Genomic DNA, 19,697 nt, shown 5'->3' on the forward strand with positions numbered 1-19,697 from the left:
AAGGTCAGTAGTTCTGTCCCTTTCAATTCTCATTCTAGAAATTTGAGTTCTCTTTTTTTCTTGGTCAGTTGAGCTAAGTTTTGTCAATTTTGTCGATCTTTTCAGAAACCATCTTTTGATTTCATTGATTTTTTTTTTACTTTATTTACTTTTCTGTCCTCCATTTCATTAATTCTCATTATAATTTTTATTATTTCCTTCCTCCTGCTCATTTTGTGTTTGGTTTGCTTTTCTTTTTCCTGTGTCTTAGGGTAGAAGTTTAGGTTATTGATTTGAGAGCTTCTTTTTTAAATATATGCAATTAGAGCTATACATTTCCTTCAAGCACTGCTTTAGCTGCATCCTGTAAGTTTTTGTATGTTGTCTTTATTTTTCATTCATCTCAAATTATTTTCTGATTTTTCCCTTTTGATTTCTTCTTTGACCCACTGGGTTTTAAGAAATATATTGTTTAATTTCCAAATACTTTTGAATTTCCAGATTTCTTTGTTATTGGTTTTTAAATTCATTTAACTGTACTTTGAGAACATACTTTGTTTTATTTCAGTTTTAAAAAATTTATTGAGATTTGTTTTTTGGCCCAATATATGCTCTATTTTGGAGAATGTTCCAAGTGCATTTGAGAAGAATATATATTATGCCATTATTGGGTGAGTTGTTCTGTAGATTTCTGTTAGATCTAGTTGGTTTATAATTGTTTTAATCTTCTATTTCATTGTCAACCTTTTGTAGTTTTTCTGTATAGAAAATAGTTTTTTAATCCTTTTTGTTATTCATGCTAAATAGGATATACATGTACTTTTAAAATACATTGTTGGGACTTCCCTGGTGGCACGGTGGTTAAGAATCTGTCTGCCAATGCAGGGGACACGGGTTCGAGCCCTGGTCTGGGAAGATCCCACATGCTGCAGAACAACTAAGCCTGTGTGCCACAACTACTGAGCCCGTGCTCTAGAGCTCGTGAGCCACAACTACTTAGCCCGCATGCCACAACTACTGAAGCCTGCGTGCCTAGAGCCTGTGCTCTGCAACAAGAGAAGCCACTGCAGTGAGAAGCCCGCATACTGCAATGAAGAGCAGCCCGTGCTTTCTGCAACTAGAGAAAGCCCGTGTGCAGAAATGAAGACCCAATGCAGCCCCCCCCACCCCAAGAAAAAATACATTTTTGGATTTGACTTGCCAATATTTTGTTGAGTTTTTTTTGTTGTTGTTGAGGATTTTTGCATCTGTGTTCATGAGAGATATTGGTCTATAGTTTTCTTTCATAGTAGCTCTGTGGGGTTTTTTAAATTATTTTTTTATTTTTTATTTATTTGGTTGCACCAGGTCTTAGTTGCGGCAGGCAGGCTCCTTAGTTGCGGCAGGCAGGCTCCTTAGTTGCGGCATGCAGGCTTCTTAGTTGTGGCTTGCAAACTCTTAGTTGTGGCATGCATGTGGGATCTAGTCCCCTGACCAGGGATTGAACCTGGGCCCCCTGCATTGGGAGTGTGGAGTCTTATCCACTGCTCCATCAGGAAAGTCCCAGGTGCTCTGTGGTTCTGGTGTTAGGGTAATGCTGACCTCAAAGAATGAGTTAGGAGGTATCCCCTGTGCTACTATGTTCTGAAAGAAATTGTAGAGAACTGGTACAATTTCTTCCTTAAATGTTTGGTAGAATTCACCAGTGAACCCATCCAGGTGCTTTTTGTTTTGGAAGGTTATTAATTATTGATTCAATTTCTTTAATAGATATAGATCCATTCACATTGTCTGTTTCTTTTGTGTGAGTTTTGGTAGATTGTGCCTTTCAAGGATTTGGTCCATTTAATTTAGGTTATCAAAATTGTGGGCATAGAGCTGTTTATAGTATTCCTTTCGTATCCTTTTTTAAAAAAATTAATAAATTTATTTATTTTTGGCTGTGTTGGCTCTTCGTTGTGGTGCACGGGCTTCTCGTTGCGGTGGCTTCTCTTGCTGCGGAGCACGGGCTCCAAGCGTGTGGGCTTCAGTAGCTGTGGCATGTGGGCTCAGTAGTTGTGGCTCATGGGCTCTAGACTGCAGGCTCAGTAGTTGTGGCGCATGGGCTCAGTAGTTGAGGCACGCGGGCCCTAGAGTGCAGGTTCAGTAGTTGTGGTGCACAGGCTTAGCTGCTCCGCGGCATGTGGGATCTTCCCAGACCAGGGCTCGAACCCGTGTCCCCTGCATTGGCAGGCGGCTTCTCAACCATTGCACCACCAGGGAAGCCCATCATATCCCTTTTTTTTTTTTTTTTATCATATCCTTTTAATGTCCATGAGATCTGTAGTGATGTCCTCTCTCTCATTTCTGATATTAGTAATTTGTCTCTTTATTTTAGTCTGGCTAGAATCTAACTGATTTTATTGGTCTTGTCAAAGAACCAGCTTATGGTTTTATTGATTTTCCCTTATTGATCTGGGGTAACATTTGTTTATAACATTATTAGTTTTACATGTACAGAATATATTTCTACCTCTGTATAGAAATACGGTGTACCCATCACCAAAAATTTAGTTTCCTCTGTCACCATACAGTTGATCCCCTTTACCTGTTTGCCCTCCCCCCCACTTCTTCCTGTCTGATAAACACTACTCTGTTTTTTCTATCTACATGTTTCTGTTTGGTTTAGTTTTTCATATTTTGTTTGTTTATATTCCACATAAAAGTGAAATTATACGGTATTTGTCTTTCTCTGTCTGACTAATTTCACTGAGCATAATACCATCAAGGTCCATCCATGTTGTCAGAAATGCTAAGATTTCATTTTTTTAATGGCTGAGTAGTATTCCATTGTATATATTCCACATCTTCTTTATCCATTCATCTGTTGATGGGCACTTAGGTTGTGTCCATATCTTTGTTATTGTAAACAATGCTGCATTGACCATAGGGGTGCATGTATCTTTTTGAATTAATGTTTTTGTATTCTTTGGATAACTACCCAGAAGTGGGATAGCTAGATTATATGGCAGTTCTATTTGTAATTTTGTGGGACTCTCCATGCTGTTTTCCATAGTGACTGCACCAATCTACATTCCCACTAACAGTGTATGAGGGTTTCCACATCCTTGCCAGTACTTATTTCTTGCCATTTTGATAATAGGGTTTTTTTGGTCTATCATTCATCCTCTTTATCTTTTTAATTTTCAAAGTTGTATACAATTTTTAAAGGTTATAGTCCATTTACAGTTATTACAGAATATTGGCTATATTTACTGTGTTGCACAGTACATCTTTGTAGCCTTTCTTACACCAGTAGTTTGTACTTCCCAGTCCCCTACCTCTATTATTGCCCACATACACACACTGGTAATCACTAGTTTGTTCTCTATATCTGTCTGTCTTCTTCTTTTCTGTTATATTCACTAGTTTGTTGTATTTTTATTAAGTTCCACATATAAGTGATATCATACAGTATTTGTCTTTCTTTGTCTGACTTATTTCACTTAGCATCATGCTTTCTGAATCCATCCATGTTGCTGCAAATGGGCAAATTTTGTTCTCTTTTATGGCTTAGTATTCCATTTTATATAAATATAAATATATAAAATATATAAATATAAAAATCATATATAAAAATGTAATATATATAAATGTTATATACACACACACATACATATACACACCTTCTTTATCCATTCACCTTTATGTATGTTCCTGTTGCCATTTTATTAATTATTTTGTGTTTGTTTTTGTAGGTCTTTTTCTCTTGTGTTTCCCGCCTAGAGAAGTTCCTTTAACATTTGTTGTAAGGCTAGTATCCATTCATCTGTTGATGGACACTTGGGTTGCTTCCACGTCTTTATTTATTTATTTATTTTTGGCTGTGTTGGGTGTTCGTTGCTGCGCGCGGGCTTTCTCTGGTTGCATAGAGCAGGAGCTACTCTTTGTTGCAGTGCATGGGCTTCCCATTGTGGTGGCTTCTGTTGTTGCAGAGCACAGGCTCTATGCGCGTGGGCTTCAGTAGTTGTGGCTCATGGTCTCTAGAGTGCAGACCCAGTCGTTGTGGTGCACGGGCTTAGTTGCTCCACAGCATGTGAGATCTTCCTGGACCAGGGCTTGGACCCGTGTCCCCTGCATTGGCAGGCGGATTCTTCACCACTGTGCCACCAGGGAAGCCCTGCTTCTGTACCTTGGTAGTGGTAAATAATGCTGCTATGAACATTGGGATGTATGTATCTTTTCAGATTAGTGTTTTCATTTTTTCTTCGGATATATACCCAGGAGTGGAATTGCTGGTCATATGGTAGTTCAGTTTTTTTGAGAAACCTCCATGATGTTTTCCACAGTAGCTGTACCAATTTACATTCCCACCCAACAGCATATGAGGGTTCCCTTTTCTCCACATTCTCGCCAACATTTGTTATTTGTGTTCTTTTTGATGATAGCCATTCTGACAGGTATGAGGTGACATCTCATTGTGGTTTTGATTTGCATTTCCCTGGTGATTAGGGATGTTGAGCATCTTTTCATGTGCCTGTTGGGCATATGCATGTCTTTGGAGAAATGTCTTTTTAGGTCTTTGCCCATTTTTAAATTGAGTTGTTTGTTATTTTGATATTGAGTTGTATGAGCTGTTTATATGTGCATTGTGGATGGATGTTTTATTGGCTGTAGATTGAAGGGGAGAGACCACGGTAGTGTTTCACTCTACCATGTTGCTGATGTTAGTCCTTCTGCTCTAATTCTTATTTCTTTTCTTCTGCTTACTTTGAATTTAATTTGCTCTTCTTTTTCTAGTTTCCTAAAATGGGAACTTAGATTATTGATTTTAGATCTTTCTTTTCTAATATATGCATTCAGGGCTATAACTTTCCCTCTAAGCACTGCCTTTGCTGCATCCCATAGATTTTGATAAGTTGTGTTTTCATTTTCATTTAATTCAAAATATTTTTCAGTTTCTCTTCAGATTTTTTCTTTGACTCATGTTATTTAGAAGTGTGTTGTTTAATCTCCATGTATTTTGGGATTTTCCAGTTATTTTCTTTTTTTTTTTAAAGAAACTGGTCATTTGTTTTGTAAAGTGTCCTACAATCTGGACTTTACCATTGTTTGACTGCAATGATTTGATATGTTTCTCTGATCCTTGTAATTCCTATAAATTGGAAATTAGAGGTAGAGGCTTGATCAGATTCAGGTTTGATGTTTGGTAGTGCCCTATACTTCTTAAGGGTGTTAATAAAGTCTGATTGCCTGGTTGTTTTTCACTTTTGGTGGCCATAGATGATTATTACCTTCCTAGATTTATTAAATCATCAGGGGTTCTTGTATGTATGACTTAATGTTTATTACTCTCAACTTTCCTGGCTTAGAGTACTTTGTTTTTCTGTTTTTTTATTTTATCCTTGGTTACTATTCCACAATTTCGTTTGTATGCCTCTGTTTCTCCGTATATACGTTAAATCTTTTATGTTCCTCAAGTTTCTGTCTTGGGTACCCTTCTCACTTTGTACACTACCTGGGTAATTTTGTTTGGTTTAGCTACCACTTCTACTTGAATTTCCCGGAGTTTCCAGTGCAGGTCTTTATTCTAAGCTCCAGAACCACATATCCAGGATGCCTCTTACATATCTTATAACTCTTCTCTGGGCTGCTGAATCATCATCTTCTTTTGGTTTTCTTCTACCTCAGTGGCTGCTGCTTATCTGTCTGCTCATCTAGCTTCCCTTGAAGGGTAGTACAGAAAGGGTAAGAGTTCTGGCTTTGGTGCCAGACTATTTGGGTTTGCCACCATTTCCATGGGCCAGTTACTTAAGTTCCTTATGCCTCATCTCATCTGTAAAGTATGACTAATAATAATACATACTTCATTGGGTTTTATGAGGATTCAGGGAGTTAGTATATCTAAAATGTTCAGAACATTCAAAAACGGTTAGTTATTATCATGGCTATTATTCCTCATTCTGCTATTTGATCTTAAACGTAGATGCTTTTTGGTACTTGGTCCTTGTTCCTTTTCTTCTTACCTTCTCATGTCATCCATTCCCATGGTTTTAAATACTGTCTCTATGCTGATTAATTCCAAATGTTTATGCTTCAGTCTTTTAGATTTAAAATATGTAGAACTGAGAAGACCTCGGCTGATCTTATGGGAAGTCCTGAAGGTGGAATAACTACCCAGATCTGTGTTGCATTAGGGCGTGAGGGCTGGATCTTTATACCTCCCAACACAGTCTTGGGATATGGGTTTCCATGGGAAAGTGGTATGACCATGGGTGAAGCAGTTCTTTTCAGCTGATGCAGTCCCCATAGATGAGGGCTGTCAGTTGGTGGCATTCCCAGCAGCTCAAGTAGTAAGTCCTTTATCTCTAAATGTGATCTGGTGTCACATCACAGCATCTGCTACACTGCCATTTCCTCCCATCTCAAAATCTTCCTAGTTGTTCAGTGACTTAGGAGTCATTTTTCATTCCTCCTCCCTCTACCATTGATTCTGTTGGCACATTTTCTGTCTTCAAAATACATATCTCAAACGTTCTTTTCCTCCTAGCCCCTGTCATTGACACCTTTCTCTTACTTCTCCCCTGGTCTCCCAAGTGGTTTCCTTACCTCCAGTTCTGCCCCTCGCCAAGCTCTGCCACACAGCAGAGAGCAGTCCTCTTATACCTTAATCAGATCTGTATACACCTCTGCCACTCTTTAAGGGCTTCTCCTTGTACTTAGGATAAAATGCCAATTATTTACCCTGGCCTGTAAGGTCTGACTCTTGCCTCTGTCTCTACCCTGTCAGATGCCGGTATCCCCTTCACCAACTATGCTTCAGCCACATTGGTTTTCTCTTATTTCACAGAAAAAGCCAAGCTTTTTCCCATATCAGGTCTTTAACTCCTCATGTCTGGAATGACAGCTGCCTTTGCTTTTCATATCCTTTTGGTCTCAGTTTAAATGTCGCCTCCTCATACCTCACCGAGAGACAGAAGATTCTTGTCCTCCTCCTCCTTTTCCCCACCCCTATATTATATTCTTGTTTGTTTCCTTTAGAACACTTAACTACATTTTTAATGTTAGTAGTATTCTGCTTGTTTTATATTCTTTTGTATCTGTGTTCTCTTTCTAGGATGTAAATAAACCCCAAGATGGCAAGAGCCATGTCTGTCTCATTCACCATTCTCAGCATGTAGCATAGCACTTTGCATACCTTGAGCACTTGATATTTGTTGAATAAATATAATAAGTTCCTTCTCAAAGCCTTGAATATTGGGGTTTCCTTTTTCCTATCTTAGTAGCACAGCCCAACTCAAACTGGGAACTTGTGAATCATCTTATATACCTTTTTCCTCAGTTCTTTCCCCTAGTCCATTCAGCTACCATGTTGTCAGTTTAAACTTTCATTTCTCATCATTAAAATCATTAATAATCTCTTGCCCCATCTCACTCCCATCAAATACCATCCTAATTCTTTTACATTATCACATAATTGATCTTTCTAAAAATATAATTATGACCATTCTTTTTTTTTTTGCTTAAAAATTTTGAGTTGTTCATTATTGTTTATAGGGTAAATGTCTGAGTTTCCTAGCTTTGTTTACAGGCCCCATCTGCCTTTTACCTCCCTCTCCACTTTCATTTCCAGCCATGCTTCCCCTTGTATGCTATGGGCCAGTAGTGCTGATCTACTTAGGGTCATTCTGAAAAATCTGTTGTTCTGTGCCTCCATGTCTTTGGCATGTTCTTCCACCCTTCACCTTCACCCTGGGAAACTGATATTCCATCTTAAAAACCTTCCCCGATGTTAACCTCATTTGTATTAATTCAATACCTGGTATGAATCACCATTGGATATAATACATTATTATAATAATTTATTTGCCTGTCATGCTTCCTAGACTGAATTCTTTATGGTCACACGTGTCTAATTACCTTGTGAGCCTATTACTTAACATGGGATCTCACACATAGAAGATGCTTAGTAAATCGTTTCTAAATGAAATCTAGTATAACCCACTCATTTTACAGATGAGGAAAATGAGGCCTAGAGAGGTAAGTGACTTACCAAAGGCCATGCACTAATTTGGTTAAAAGTAATCATTAGTGCTGTTTTCATATTATATACCCTATACTTACCTACTTCTTTTATTTTGTTCTTTATTTTCTGTGAACAAGGTTGCTGTGGTTAAAACTGTGGGCTCTGGAGTCAAACTGGTTTTGATTCTTGATTCTGCCACACATTTTGACCTTGAGCAAGTTACTTAACCTCTTTAAGCTTGAGTTTCCTCGGCTATAAGATGGTAATAATCATAGTTCTTTTATGGTGTTATTGTAAAGAGTAAATGAGATAATTTGAGTAAAGGGTTTAGAACAGTGCTTGGCACAGAGTAAGCAGCAAATGTAGGTCATTATTGTTGTTATTATTAGCATCTGTCAAAGTTCTTTGGCTATAACACCTCCTGGAAAAGGCATGAGATTTAGTTGTTATTACAAGCTGGTTCTGGTTCTCTTATAGGCAAGCTGACTGATAGAACGGCAAGCATTTTCCGAGGCAACCAAATGAAACTGAAGCTGGTCAATATTCAAAAAGCTAAAATATCTACAGCTGCATTCATAAAAGCCTTCTGCCATCACAAACTCATTGAACTGGATGCTACTGCCGTACACACTGACCTCTCAGTTCCAGACATCCTAAATGGACTCTGCAGCAATAGCTGGATCCAGCAAAACCTCCGACGTCTCCTGTTGGACTCAACAAGCATCCCTCAAAATTCAAGACTGTTGTTCTTTGGTCAGCTCACTGGTCTTCGCATCTTAAGTGTTTTCAGTGTTTGTTTTCATAGTGAAGACCTGGCTAATGTTTCTCAGTTACCCAGACTGGAAAGCTTGGATATCTCTAATACTATGGTCACTAACATCTCTGCACTTCTTACCTGTAAGGATCGACTCAGATCTCTCACGATGCACTATCTAAAATGCCTGACCATGACCAAACCTCAGATTCTCGCAGTCATTAGAGAACTTAAATGTCTGCTTCACCTTGATATTTCTGATCACAGGCAACTCAAGTCAGATCTAGCTTTTCATTTGCTACAGCAGAAGGATATTCTGCCTAACATTGTGTCACTGGACATTTCTGGGGGCAGTTGCATCACTGATGAAGCTGTAGAACTGTTTATACAGCAGCGGCCTGCGATGCAATTTGTGGGACTCTTGGCTACGGATGCTGGTTATTCTGAATTCTTTGCTACAGCGCAAGGCTTGAGGGTTTGTTCTTTACTGAAATAAGTTCGTTTCATTTGTTCAAAACATTTTAAAGTTTTTGTTGTATATCAGAATCTGTACTAGGCATTAGGGTTACAAAGGCAGATTAAAAAATTCTTAAGGAGCTTAATTAAGAATTATTGCGTAGCTCCTGTGTGGTAGGTTGTGAACATATAACCTTAAACAAGATACAGTCCTAGCCTCCACGTCTTCTACTCTGGTTTGATAATGATAAGCAGAGTCATTTATACATTACCTCTTATGTGCCAGATGTCATGCACATTGTTTTTTACAGATGAGGAAATGGAAGCTCAGGGAAGTTAAGCTACTTATCCACAGTCATAGAAGTATTAAATGATAGAGCTGGGACTTGTATCCTGGTCTTTGTGACTCTAAAACTAGTGTTTTCACCTCTAGTAACAGCTAAATATAACGAATAAGGCAGGTGATCAATATGTCTAACACCATTTTTGGTGAAGGTATGACAAAAAGCGATTTTTAAAAGAGTCTTAAGAAAAAAGTATTGAACACTACTGAAATATGTTTATAGCCTCTCATGGTGCTGTTTTTAAAGCAGCATATATGTCCTAGAATATTTCTCTTTTAAAACAGTGGCTTTCTACCTCAGTTGTACATTGTAAACACTTCGGAAGCTTTAAAATACACTGATGCTTGTGTCCCATTCCCCAGAGATTCTGATTTAATTGGTCTGGGACTTGTTCTGGGCATCAAGGTTTTGAAAGCTCGCACATAATTCTAGTGTGCAGCCAAAGTTCAGAACCACCACTTTAAAAGAACCCTTTTAAAAAAATAATTATACCTTATGTAATTTTTCCTAGGGTGAGAGAGAAAAGTGATTTACAGTCATTAGTTGTTTTCACAATTTTATTCTTTTGATTTGAAAATAGCAATTGTTGTATTTTAAAGTCCTTTTAATTTTCTGGCTTGTTAATGAAGGTGGAAGCCATCAGTTACATCATTAGGCTACAGATAGATAATTTGAACTTTCAAATTAAATGTGTATAGTAGAGAATTGTTTACCGTGAATGAACACCTAGGCCAGTTTCAGATTAATGGCATTTAGTGTCACAATGATCAAAAGACCACAGTGATTAAAAAAAATAGATTTTAACACATCAACTCCTGATACATACAGTAATATTGGACAAGTGCTATAGACAGATTATGCATATTGTTAAGATACTGTCAAAGTGGGTACACCAAAAGAAAATGATAGAAGTCTTCTTGCAGTAAACTTTATCTGGTATACATGTAAGTTTAGTTTATTTTGAAAATTTTAAATTATGCCTTATATACAGTGTTGGATATTGTGGGGATGGAGAGGAGAGACCATAATCTTCCTAGTACTAAGAAACTCTAAAGATCTTAATCTAGACTTACGTGGAGTGTAAGGTATGGTAAGTTTAAGAGGTGTGTTTCAGAAAATCTTATATTTAAGAGAAATATGTATCGCTCGAATCAGATGCAAAATATACTAAGTATTTTTGTTGTTTAGGTTAATCAAAAGTTTGCTTGGGGCTTCCCTGGTGGCGCAGTGGTTGAGAGTCCGCCTGCCGATGCAGGGGACACGAGTTCGTGCCCTGGTCCGGGAGGATCCCACATGCCGCGGAGCGGCTGGGCCTGTGAGCCATGGCAGCTGAGCCTGCGCGTCTGGAGCCTGTGCTCCGCAACGGGAGAGGCCACAACCGTGAGAGGCCCGCGTACCACCAAAAAAAAAAAAAAAAAAAAAGTTTGCTTAAATTAAAATGGATAAAATTAAGTGTTAGTGAAAATCTAACAGAACAAGTATGTGTTATTTCCTGCACCCAATGTTAGAGTGGGCAACGTGTACTTAATTGCTTTAAAATGGGTGGAAAGGGCACCCGCCATTAGTATTAAAAGCCATGTAACATTTTCATTTGCTAAGAAATCCTTGTTGATCCACTGGTGGGGCGTAGCAAGAATCCCTTTTGAGGATTGTTTTGTAATGGCATCTATAGGAAGCCCTGGAGAGAGAGGGTGATGCAACAGCTATCTGGTCTTCTGCTTAGCCTTACTAGGGCTTATCCTTTGTTTCTCTTTCAGCTCTTACATCTGGATGTTAACAAAACTTTAAAAATTTTTAGAATATATCCAGCATTTAGATTCTTAATAATGTGTAGGTCGTTGGGCAATGTATAGTACTTGAAAAATTATTTTGAAATAATTTTAAACTTTGCAGATCACTAACTTTAAACATTTTTCCAAATTTGTTTTTTCATATTTTATCTCTGCATGCACTTGTACACATATGTGCACACACACACACACAGTTTTTTTCTTGAGGGTAGGTTGCATACATCATGCCCCTCTGCCCCTTAACATACTTCAGTTTGTATATCGTAGAGCAAGGATAGTCTCTTGGACTCTTCTGAGAGCAAGGATAGCCTCAGGGATGACCACAGTGCAGCTATCAAATTTCAGGAAATTTAGCATTGATGCAATACTTTTATATAATCTACTATGTATATTATCCCAGTAATGCCCTTTATAAAATATTTTTCCTTTTAGTCCAGGATTATTTTTGCATTCAGTTGTTATATTTCTTCATAATTTAAACTAGAAGAGTTCCTTAGTCCTTCCTGTCCTTTGTTACATTGATATTTTTGAAGAATACAGACCAGCATTGTTTTGTTGGCTTTTTTGAAGAATACTCCTCATTTTGGGTTAGTCTGATGCTTCCTCATAATTATATTCAGGTTCTTCCATCTCTGCTTGGAATACCACATAAGGGTCGTTGTGTCCTTCTCAAGTGTATTACAACATGAAGCACACAGTGCCCCTCATTAGTGAAGTTACTTTTCATCACTTGGTCAAAGTATTGTTCAGGTACTAGGTAAAATATCCAGGTGCAGATAAAATATTATCTATATACTGTTGTATTGTTTCTACACTACATAGGTAATACTATTCCTCTTGAAACTAATAAGCAATATATAAGATATTAGAAGACTATGCCAATATCCTGGTCCTCATCAAACGTTCTGATCTAGATATAGCATCCATTGATGTTTCTTACCTGAACCAATCTTTACTGCAGTGGTTGCAAAGTGGTGATTTTCCAACTCCAGCTCTCCTTTCTACATTTAGCAAGTCTAACGTATCCTCAGTGTGGACTCATTGATTCCTGATGTTTTCAATGATTTATAATTCATTACTCTTCTTAATTATTTTGATGCTCAATTTGTCACAGGTTGGCCAATGAGAGCTCCCGTGTCAGTTTTTACATGCCCCCATTTTTGTTGTTGTTATTATTTTGAGTACTTCTTTACTTTCTGGCAAACTAAGATGTTCCAGGCTTCTTATACTTCTCTGTTTTGGCCTTGGAATTAGACATTTCTCCCAGAAGCCCTGGTTCCTTTTAGGAGGAAACCAATATCTGAGTACTAGATGTGTTTTTAAGCCCTTTCAGTGAACAGAGCCAAGAAATAGATGAAGTAAGTTTAAAAGTGATACTTCCAAATGACCATCCTCACACTGTTCTTTGCCCTTCCACATTCTGTATTTGTATCTCTCTTTCCCACAGTGAGAACTTTGGCTCTCAAAAGCGTCAGCACATTTGCTTAATCCTATAACACATATAAAATAGTTTCAGAGTTGCTACACCTATACTACTTGTTTTTTTTTCTTTTACATTATTTATTTATTTATTCGGTTGCACAGGGTCTTAGTTGCAGCAGGAGGGCTCCTTAGTTGCGGATCTCCGGCTCCTTAGTTGTGGCATACAAACTCTTAGTTGCTGCATGCATGTGGGATCTAGTTCCCTGGCCAGGGATTGAACCCAGGCCCCCTGCATTGTAGCGCAGAGTCTTAAACACTGTGCCACCAGGGAAGTCCCACACCTATACTACTTTGAAACACAGACCTACTAAAAAAAGTTGAAGATATGTTTGCAGTTCTTTCTTTTCCCTCTTGACTGAGAGTATAGTCAAAGCACTAAGCACATATATTTAGGTTTTTAAATTTCCTCTTCTTACACAATAGGTAGCATAGTATATGTACTCTGCACTTTGCTTTTTTTACTAAGCAGTATGTCTTGGAAATCACCCTGTGTCAGTTCATGTTCCCATTTTTTGGGAGGGGATGGTAAAATACATATAACATAAAATTTATCATTTTAATCTTTTTTAAGTATATAGTTCAGTGGTTTTGCATACATTCATAATTTTGTTCAACCGTCACCACCATTCATCTTCATAGCTCTTTTTATCTTGTAAGGCTGAAATTCTATACCCATTAAACACTAACTCCCATTACCCCTTCTCCCTGGACCCTGACAACTTCCATTCTACTTTTGTCTCTATGATTTTGACTATTCTAACTACCTCATGTAAGTGGAATCATACAGTACTTGTCTTTTTGTGACTGGCTCATTTCACTTTGCATAGTGTCCTCAGGGTTCATCCATGTTGTGGCATACTGCCTTTTTCAGGTTGAATAACATCCATTATGTGTATACCACATTTTGCTTGTCTATTTATCATCAATGTACACTTGGGTTGTTTCCATGTTTTGGCTGTGTTGGTAATTGTGAATAATGTTGTTAGCATGGGTATACAAATATCTCTTCGAGACCCTGCCTTTTTTTTTTTTTTTTTTTTTTTTGCTGTGCCACACAGCTTGAGGGATCTCAGTTCCAGGGATTGAACCTGGGCCACAGCAGTGAAAGCCCAGAATCCTAACCACTAGGCCACCAGGGAACTCCCAAGACCCTGCTTTTAATTCTTTTGGTATATATCCTGAAGTGGAATTGCTAGATCTTATGGTAATTCTATTAATTTTTTGAGGAACTGCCATACTGTTTTCTACAGCAGCTGTACCATTTTACATTCCCACTAACAGTGCACAAATGTTCCATTTTCTTCACATACTTGCCAACATATATTATTTTCTGTTTTTGAATTTTGAATTTTTTATTTTTTAAAGGTCAGCAGAGACATTAAAAAATTTTTTTAACATCTTTATTGGAGTATAATTGCTTTACAATGATGTGTTAGTTTCTGCTGTATAACAAAGTGAATCAGCTATACGTATACATATATCCCCATATCCCCTCCCTCTTTCGTCTCCCTCCCACCCTCCCTATCCCACCCCTCTAGGTGGACACAAAGCACCCAGCTGATCTCCCTGTGCTATGCGGCTGCTTCCTACTAGCTAGCTATTTTACATTTGGTAGTGTATATATGTCCATGCCACTCTCTCACTTCGTCCCAGCGTACCCTTCCTCCTCCCCATGTCCTCAAGTCCATTCTCTACATCTGTGTCTTTTTTCCTGTCCTGCCCCTAGGTTCTCCAGAACCTTTTTTTTTTTTTTTTTAGATTCCATATATATGTGTTAGCATACGGTGTTTCTTTTTCTCTTTCTGACTTACCTCACTCAGTATGACACACTTTGGTCCATCTACCTCACTACAAATAACTCAATTTTGTTTCTTTTTATGGCTGAGTAATATTGCATTGTATATATGTGCCACATCTTCTTTATCCATTCATCTGTCGATGGACACTTAGGTTGCTTCCATGTCCTGGCTATTGTAAATAGCAGCAGAGACTTAAAAAAAATTTTTTTAAATTTATTTTTGGCTGGGTTGGGTCTTTGTTGCTGCACATGGGCTTTCTCTCTATTTGCAGCAAGTGGGGGGCTACTCTTTGTTGTGGTGCACAGGCTTCTCATTGCGGTGACTTCTCTTGTTGCGGAGCACGGGCTCTAGACGTGTGGGCTTCAGTATTTGCAGCACGCGGGCTCAGTAGTTGTGGCACGTGGTCCCTAGAGTGTGTGGGCTTCTGTAGTTGTAGTGTGTGGGCTCAGTGGTTGTGGCATGCGGGCTCTAGGGCACACGGGCTTCAGTAGTTGTGGCTTGCGTGCTCTAGCGCGCAGGCTCAGTAGTTTTGGAGCACGGTCTTAGTTGCTCCATGGCTCGTGGGATCTTCTGAGACCAGGGATCAAACCCATGTCCCCTGCATTGGCAGGTGGATTCTTAACCAGTGCGCCACCAGGGAAACCCCTGTTTTTAAATTTTTTAGTAGTAGCCATACTAATGGATGTGAGGTGGTATCTCATTGAATTTTTTTTTCTTTTTACAGGGATAACCCTTTTAATTTTTATTTTATTTATTTTTTTGGCTGTACTGTGTGGCATGTGGCATTTTAATTCCCTGACCAGGGATCGAACCGACGCTCCTTGCATTGGAAGCATGGAGCCTTAACCACTGGGCCGCCAGAGAAATCCCTTGAAGTTTTGATTTGCATTTCCATACTGATCAGTGATATTGGGCATCTTTTATAAGGAGCTTATTGACCATTGGTATGTCTTTGAAGAACGTCTGATGAAGTCCTTTGCCAACTTTTAAATCAGGTTGCTTGGGTTTTTTTTTTTTTGTTGTTGTTGTTGTTGAGTTATAGGAGTTCTCTGTGTAGTCTGGATATTAATTCCTTATGATATATGATTTTCAAATATTTTCTCCCATTCTCTGGGTTGTCTTTTTTCATGAAGTTCAGTTTGTCTGCATTTCTTTTGTTGCTTGTTCCTTTGGTGTCATATCCAAGAAATCACTGCCAAGTATAATATTGTGAAGATTTTGCCCCATGTTTCCTTGTAAGAGTTTTATAGTTATAGGTCATAAATTTAAGTCTTTGATCCATTTTGAGTTCATTTTTTTTATTGTAAGATTTTTAAAAACTATTAATTAAAAAAATTTTTTGGCTGCATTGGGTCTTTGTTGCCGTGTGTGGGCTTTCTCTAGTTGTGACGAGCGGGGGCTACTCTTCATTGCGGTGCATGGGCTTCTCATTAAGGTGCCTTCTCATGTTGCAGAGCACGGGCTGTAGGTGTGCAGGCTTCAATAGTTGTGGCACATGGGCTCAGTAGTTGTGGCTTGCGGGCTCTAGAGCACAGGCTCAGTAGTTGTGGTGCATGGGCTTATTATTTGCTCCGCGGCACGTGGGATCTTTCCGGACCAGGGCTCGAACCCGTGTCTCCTGCATTGGCAGGCAGATTTTTAACCACTGCGTCACCAGGGAAGCCCCAGGGACGGTGTCTTTTGATTTTTCTTCTTTTTCCTTTTGAATGGACTATGTTTTCCTATCTTTTTATATGCTTTATGATTTGTTTTTGTTGTTGATAACTGGACATTTGAAACTAATAATATTGCAACTCTGGAAATCAGGTTTTTTTCCTTTCCTGGGGTTTGATGCTTTTGTTATTGTTTTTGTATTTTGGGTCTGTGTTGAGGATCAGCCTGAAGTATAAACTTTAAGGTCTTATTAGGTCTTTTTTGAGCCTTTTCCTGGGCATGTGCAGTCACTTTGAAATTTTCTCTGTATATGCAGTTGTTTTGAATGTCATAGTCATTAATGTCTCCTAAAAGGGGAAAAAGAAAACAATGAAGGGGCAGCCCTTTAAATCCCCTGGTAGTCACTTTATCTGTTGGAGGGGGGCTTTGAACAGTTGGTGGGGTGGGGGTGTAACAACAGTGGCTGCTCACCTCTTTGTACCTGTTCTCAGAAGCAGCAAGCAGTGATCAGAGAGCATAGATCCCTGATATTTGGAGGGCAGGGTCCTTTTTCCCACATGGGCTCTCACAAGCTAAGTGCAGGGAGCTCTAGGAGCATGTGCTGGTGGCTGGGGGGTGGGTTGGGGCATGGACAACTGTTATTGTGGTAAGAGCTGAAATTTATGGAATTGAACACAATTTACTGTCCAGACTTCCTCTAGAAGTTGCAAGCATGGATATAAACTCCTTTGTTTACCTTTTTTTCCCCTTATTTCTTGAAAATGCTTGTCCACTGTTACATTGTTTTGTGTGTTGCTTGTTAAGTCTACTGACAATCTAATTCTCTAATTTGTTTGATCTTTTTATGTGAAGGCCCTGAAGATTTTTTTCTTTATCTTTAAATTTAATCCTTATATTGTGCTATGTCTCAGACTTGGTCTGGGTCAGTTTTCCCAGGTAGCTGGTGGATTATTTCAGTGTATTGATTTAGGTCTTTTTTTTATTTCTGGAAAGTTTTTCTTGGTAGTAGTTTTAAATGTTAGTTCATTTCTTCCCCAGGAACTTCAAGTATATGTGTGTTGGATCTTCTTTATTTTTTTCTATATAAGCACTCAATCTTAGATTCCTTTTTACTTCTTCTTTCTTAAAATTTCTTTCTCTTGTTTATTTCTTGCATTTCTTCTCCTTACTAAATATTTATTCAGCTGTACTCTTCCTTGGGTACTTTGTAACTTAATTTTTATGTTTGATATGATTTTGTCTTTTTCCTGAGTTTAATCATCCCTTGTTTCATCTTTCTGTTGAACGTATTTTTTCACATCCTAACATGCTGATTAAGAAGATTTAATTCAGTTTAAAGTGCTGTGTTACAGTTTTCTTCTGATTTGTTGTTGGTTTAGGGGAAGAATTTTTCTCAGTTGAAATGTGTAGATTTGCTTTTTAAAAAATTTCTTATAGTAGCTTTTTATGGAATTGGTTTGAATCTTTTTATTTATTGGCATTTAATTGACAGGGTTCCTAATTCAAAAGCACTCTTCTGTCAATTTAATGATGTGATGTTTCTTCAATGGGTGATGTGACTACTGGTCATGGTGGAGTGGAGAAGAGGTTGTTTTTCTTTTCATTTTGTAGGATCCTGAATTTTACCCCTTTATTTTCTTCTTTTTCTTCACCACCCAGGAATGCTGAAAACTGCATAGTATCTAGTTTTGTCTACATTCTTTGCTGACTTGATGGTTTGGATCAGGAGGATACCATTATCCTCCAGACCCAAAGTCTATTTATAGACTTTCTGAAATTATTACTTCAGTGGTAGCAAGGAAGAATTATATTAATATTAATTAATTAATTCTATAACTGGTCAACTCCTTTTTCATCTTAGTTATTTTACGTGGTCTTTTCCCTGTCTTTTATTGTCTTAATTCATTCTGTATGAGTACTTAGAAGACGTGCATTCATGGTTATTTATTGGTTGTTTAAGAATTTACATGCTAGCTAGTATGCAGTTGCAGTCTCAACTGTAATATAGTTGTAGAGAGATGGTATTTGAATCTGGCCCCACCACTTAACTGGTTTGTTACATTTAACAATGTACATCACCTCTCTGGACCCACCATGTAGAAATGAGGTTGAGAAGAACTTTTACCTACTAGAATTATGATTGAATGAGATCAAGATTGTAAAGCTATTAAAACATTTAAGTGAAAATCTGTTGTTTCAAATACTTGACACGCTCTAAAAGCCTGTGCTTGAAGGTGAATGGTGAAACCTATTGGTAACATCCTTGTTTTCCAGGTTGCCGGAGGAGCCAATATGAGTCAGATTTCAGAAGCACTGAGCCGATACAGGAATAGGTCATGTTTTATGAAGGAAGCCCTCTACAGGCTCTTCACAGAGACATTTTCAATGCAAGTAGCCATGCCTGCTATTTTAAAGGTAACTGCACATCAGAAATGTAGTTTTTATTATTATTATTTGGTTCAATTAAAGTTGTTCATCAAACACAATGAATATGGTTAACTTATATGCCTTATTCTATTGTGAGTCAAAGTGCCCTCACAGATAGAGGAGAATGGTGTTAGGCTTAAACTGCTAGAACATCTCTTTTTTTGAGCATCTGAATCAATTTGAATCATTCAAATTTTTGAATTTGGTCTGAGCAGGGGATTCTAGAAGCATTGCACTATTTTGTCTAAAGCAGGACTTGATCTTTAAACATGAATTCACTTTGCCTAAACATTGTGTTATTTGTTTAATCTTTAAAATCTAAGATATGGTTTTCTGAAAGAAAACAACAACAGTATCCACAATAAGAACAGAACAAAATAACAATAATTGAAGGTAACCAAGTCTACCGTTTAAAGTTATTTTGTGAATAAAGTAAAATTACCAGTATCGACCGGGCCAACTTTGCTTTGGATAACGGAAGAAGGAATTTATTTTAAATGTAATTGGAAGTTTTAAGTGGTTTGGGAAGGAAAACTACAATTATTTAAAATTAAATGTAACATAAAAATGAAGAGTCTTAAGGTCACCTTGTTTTGTTTTGTTTTGTTTTGTTTTGTTTTGCGGTACGCGGGCCTCTCACTGTTGTGGCCTCTCCCTTTGCGGAGCACAGGCTCCAGACGCGCAGGCCCAGCGGCCACAGCTCACGGGCCCAGCCGCTCCGCGGCATGTGGGATCCCCCCAGACCGGGGCACGAACCCGCGTCCCCTGCATCGGCAGGCGGACTCTCAACCACTGCGCCACCAAGGAAGCCCCGGTCACCTTGTTTTTATCATTTGTAATTTTTTGTAGTTCCATAAAACTAGGGCTATTTCTGTACCATGGGAGATTAGATTTATTCATATCTTTAAAATGGTACTGTATAAAGGAAAAAACTGTGGATCTTTGTTTCCCATCTGTAAGGAGGAGGTTGAATTAGACGTTCTAAAAGTCCTTTTCATATCTAAGACTGTGTGATTTTTGATTTTGAAA

The 19,697-nt window shown here is 38.2% G+C and overlaps 1 protein-coding gene across 1 annotated transcript in view; it reads left to right on the forward strand.

The window, feature by feature from the left end:
* ZYG11A (zyg-11 family member A, cell cycle regulator) overlaps positions 1 to 19,697 on the forward strand; it is a gene marked incomplete at both ends in the record, with an annotated part of 58,580 nt that overhangs the window by 18,221 nt on the left and 20,662 nt on the right. Inside the window, 2 exons of the mRNA XM_079698303.1 lie at positions 8,441 to 9,192; positions 18,516 to 18,656. Of these exons, the coding sequence (XP_079554429.1) occupies positions 8,441 to 9,192; positions 18,516 to 18,656 (893 nt within the window). The remainder of the gene's footprint in view (positions 1 to 8,440; positions 9,193 to 18,515; positions 18,657 to 19,697) is intronic.

The sequence above is a fragment of the Hyperoodon ampullatus genome, assembly GCF_949752795.1.
Source record: "Hyperoodon ampullatus genome assembly, chromosome: 2".
Classification (NCBI taxonomy): Eukaryota; Metazoa; Chordata; class Mammalia; order Artiodactyla; family Ziphiidae; genus Hyperoodon; species Hyperoodon ampullatus.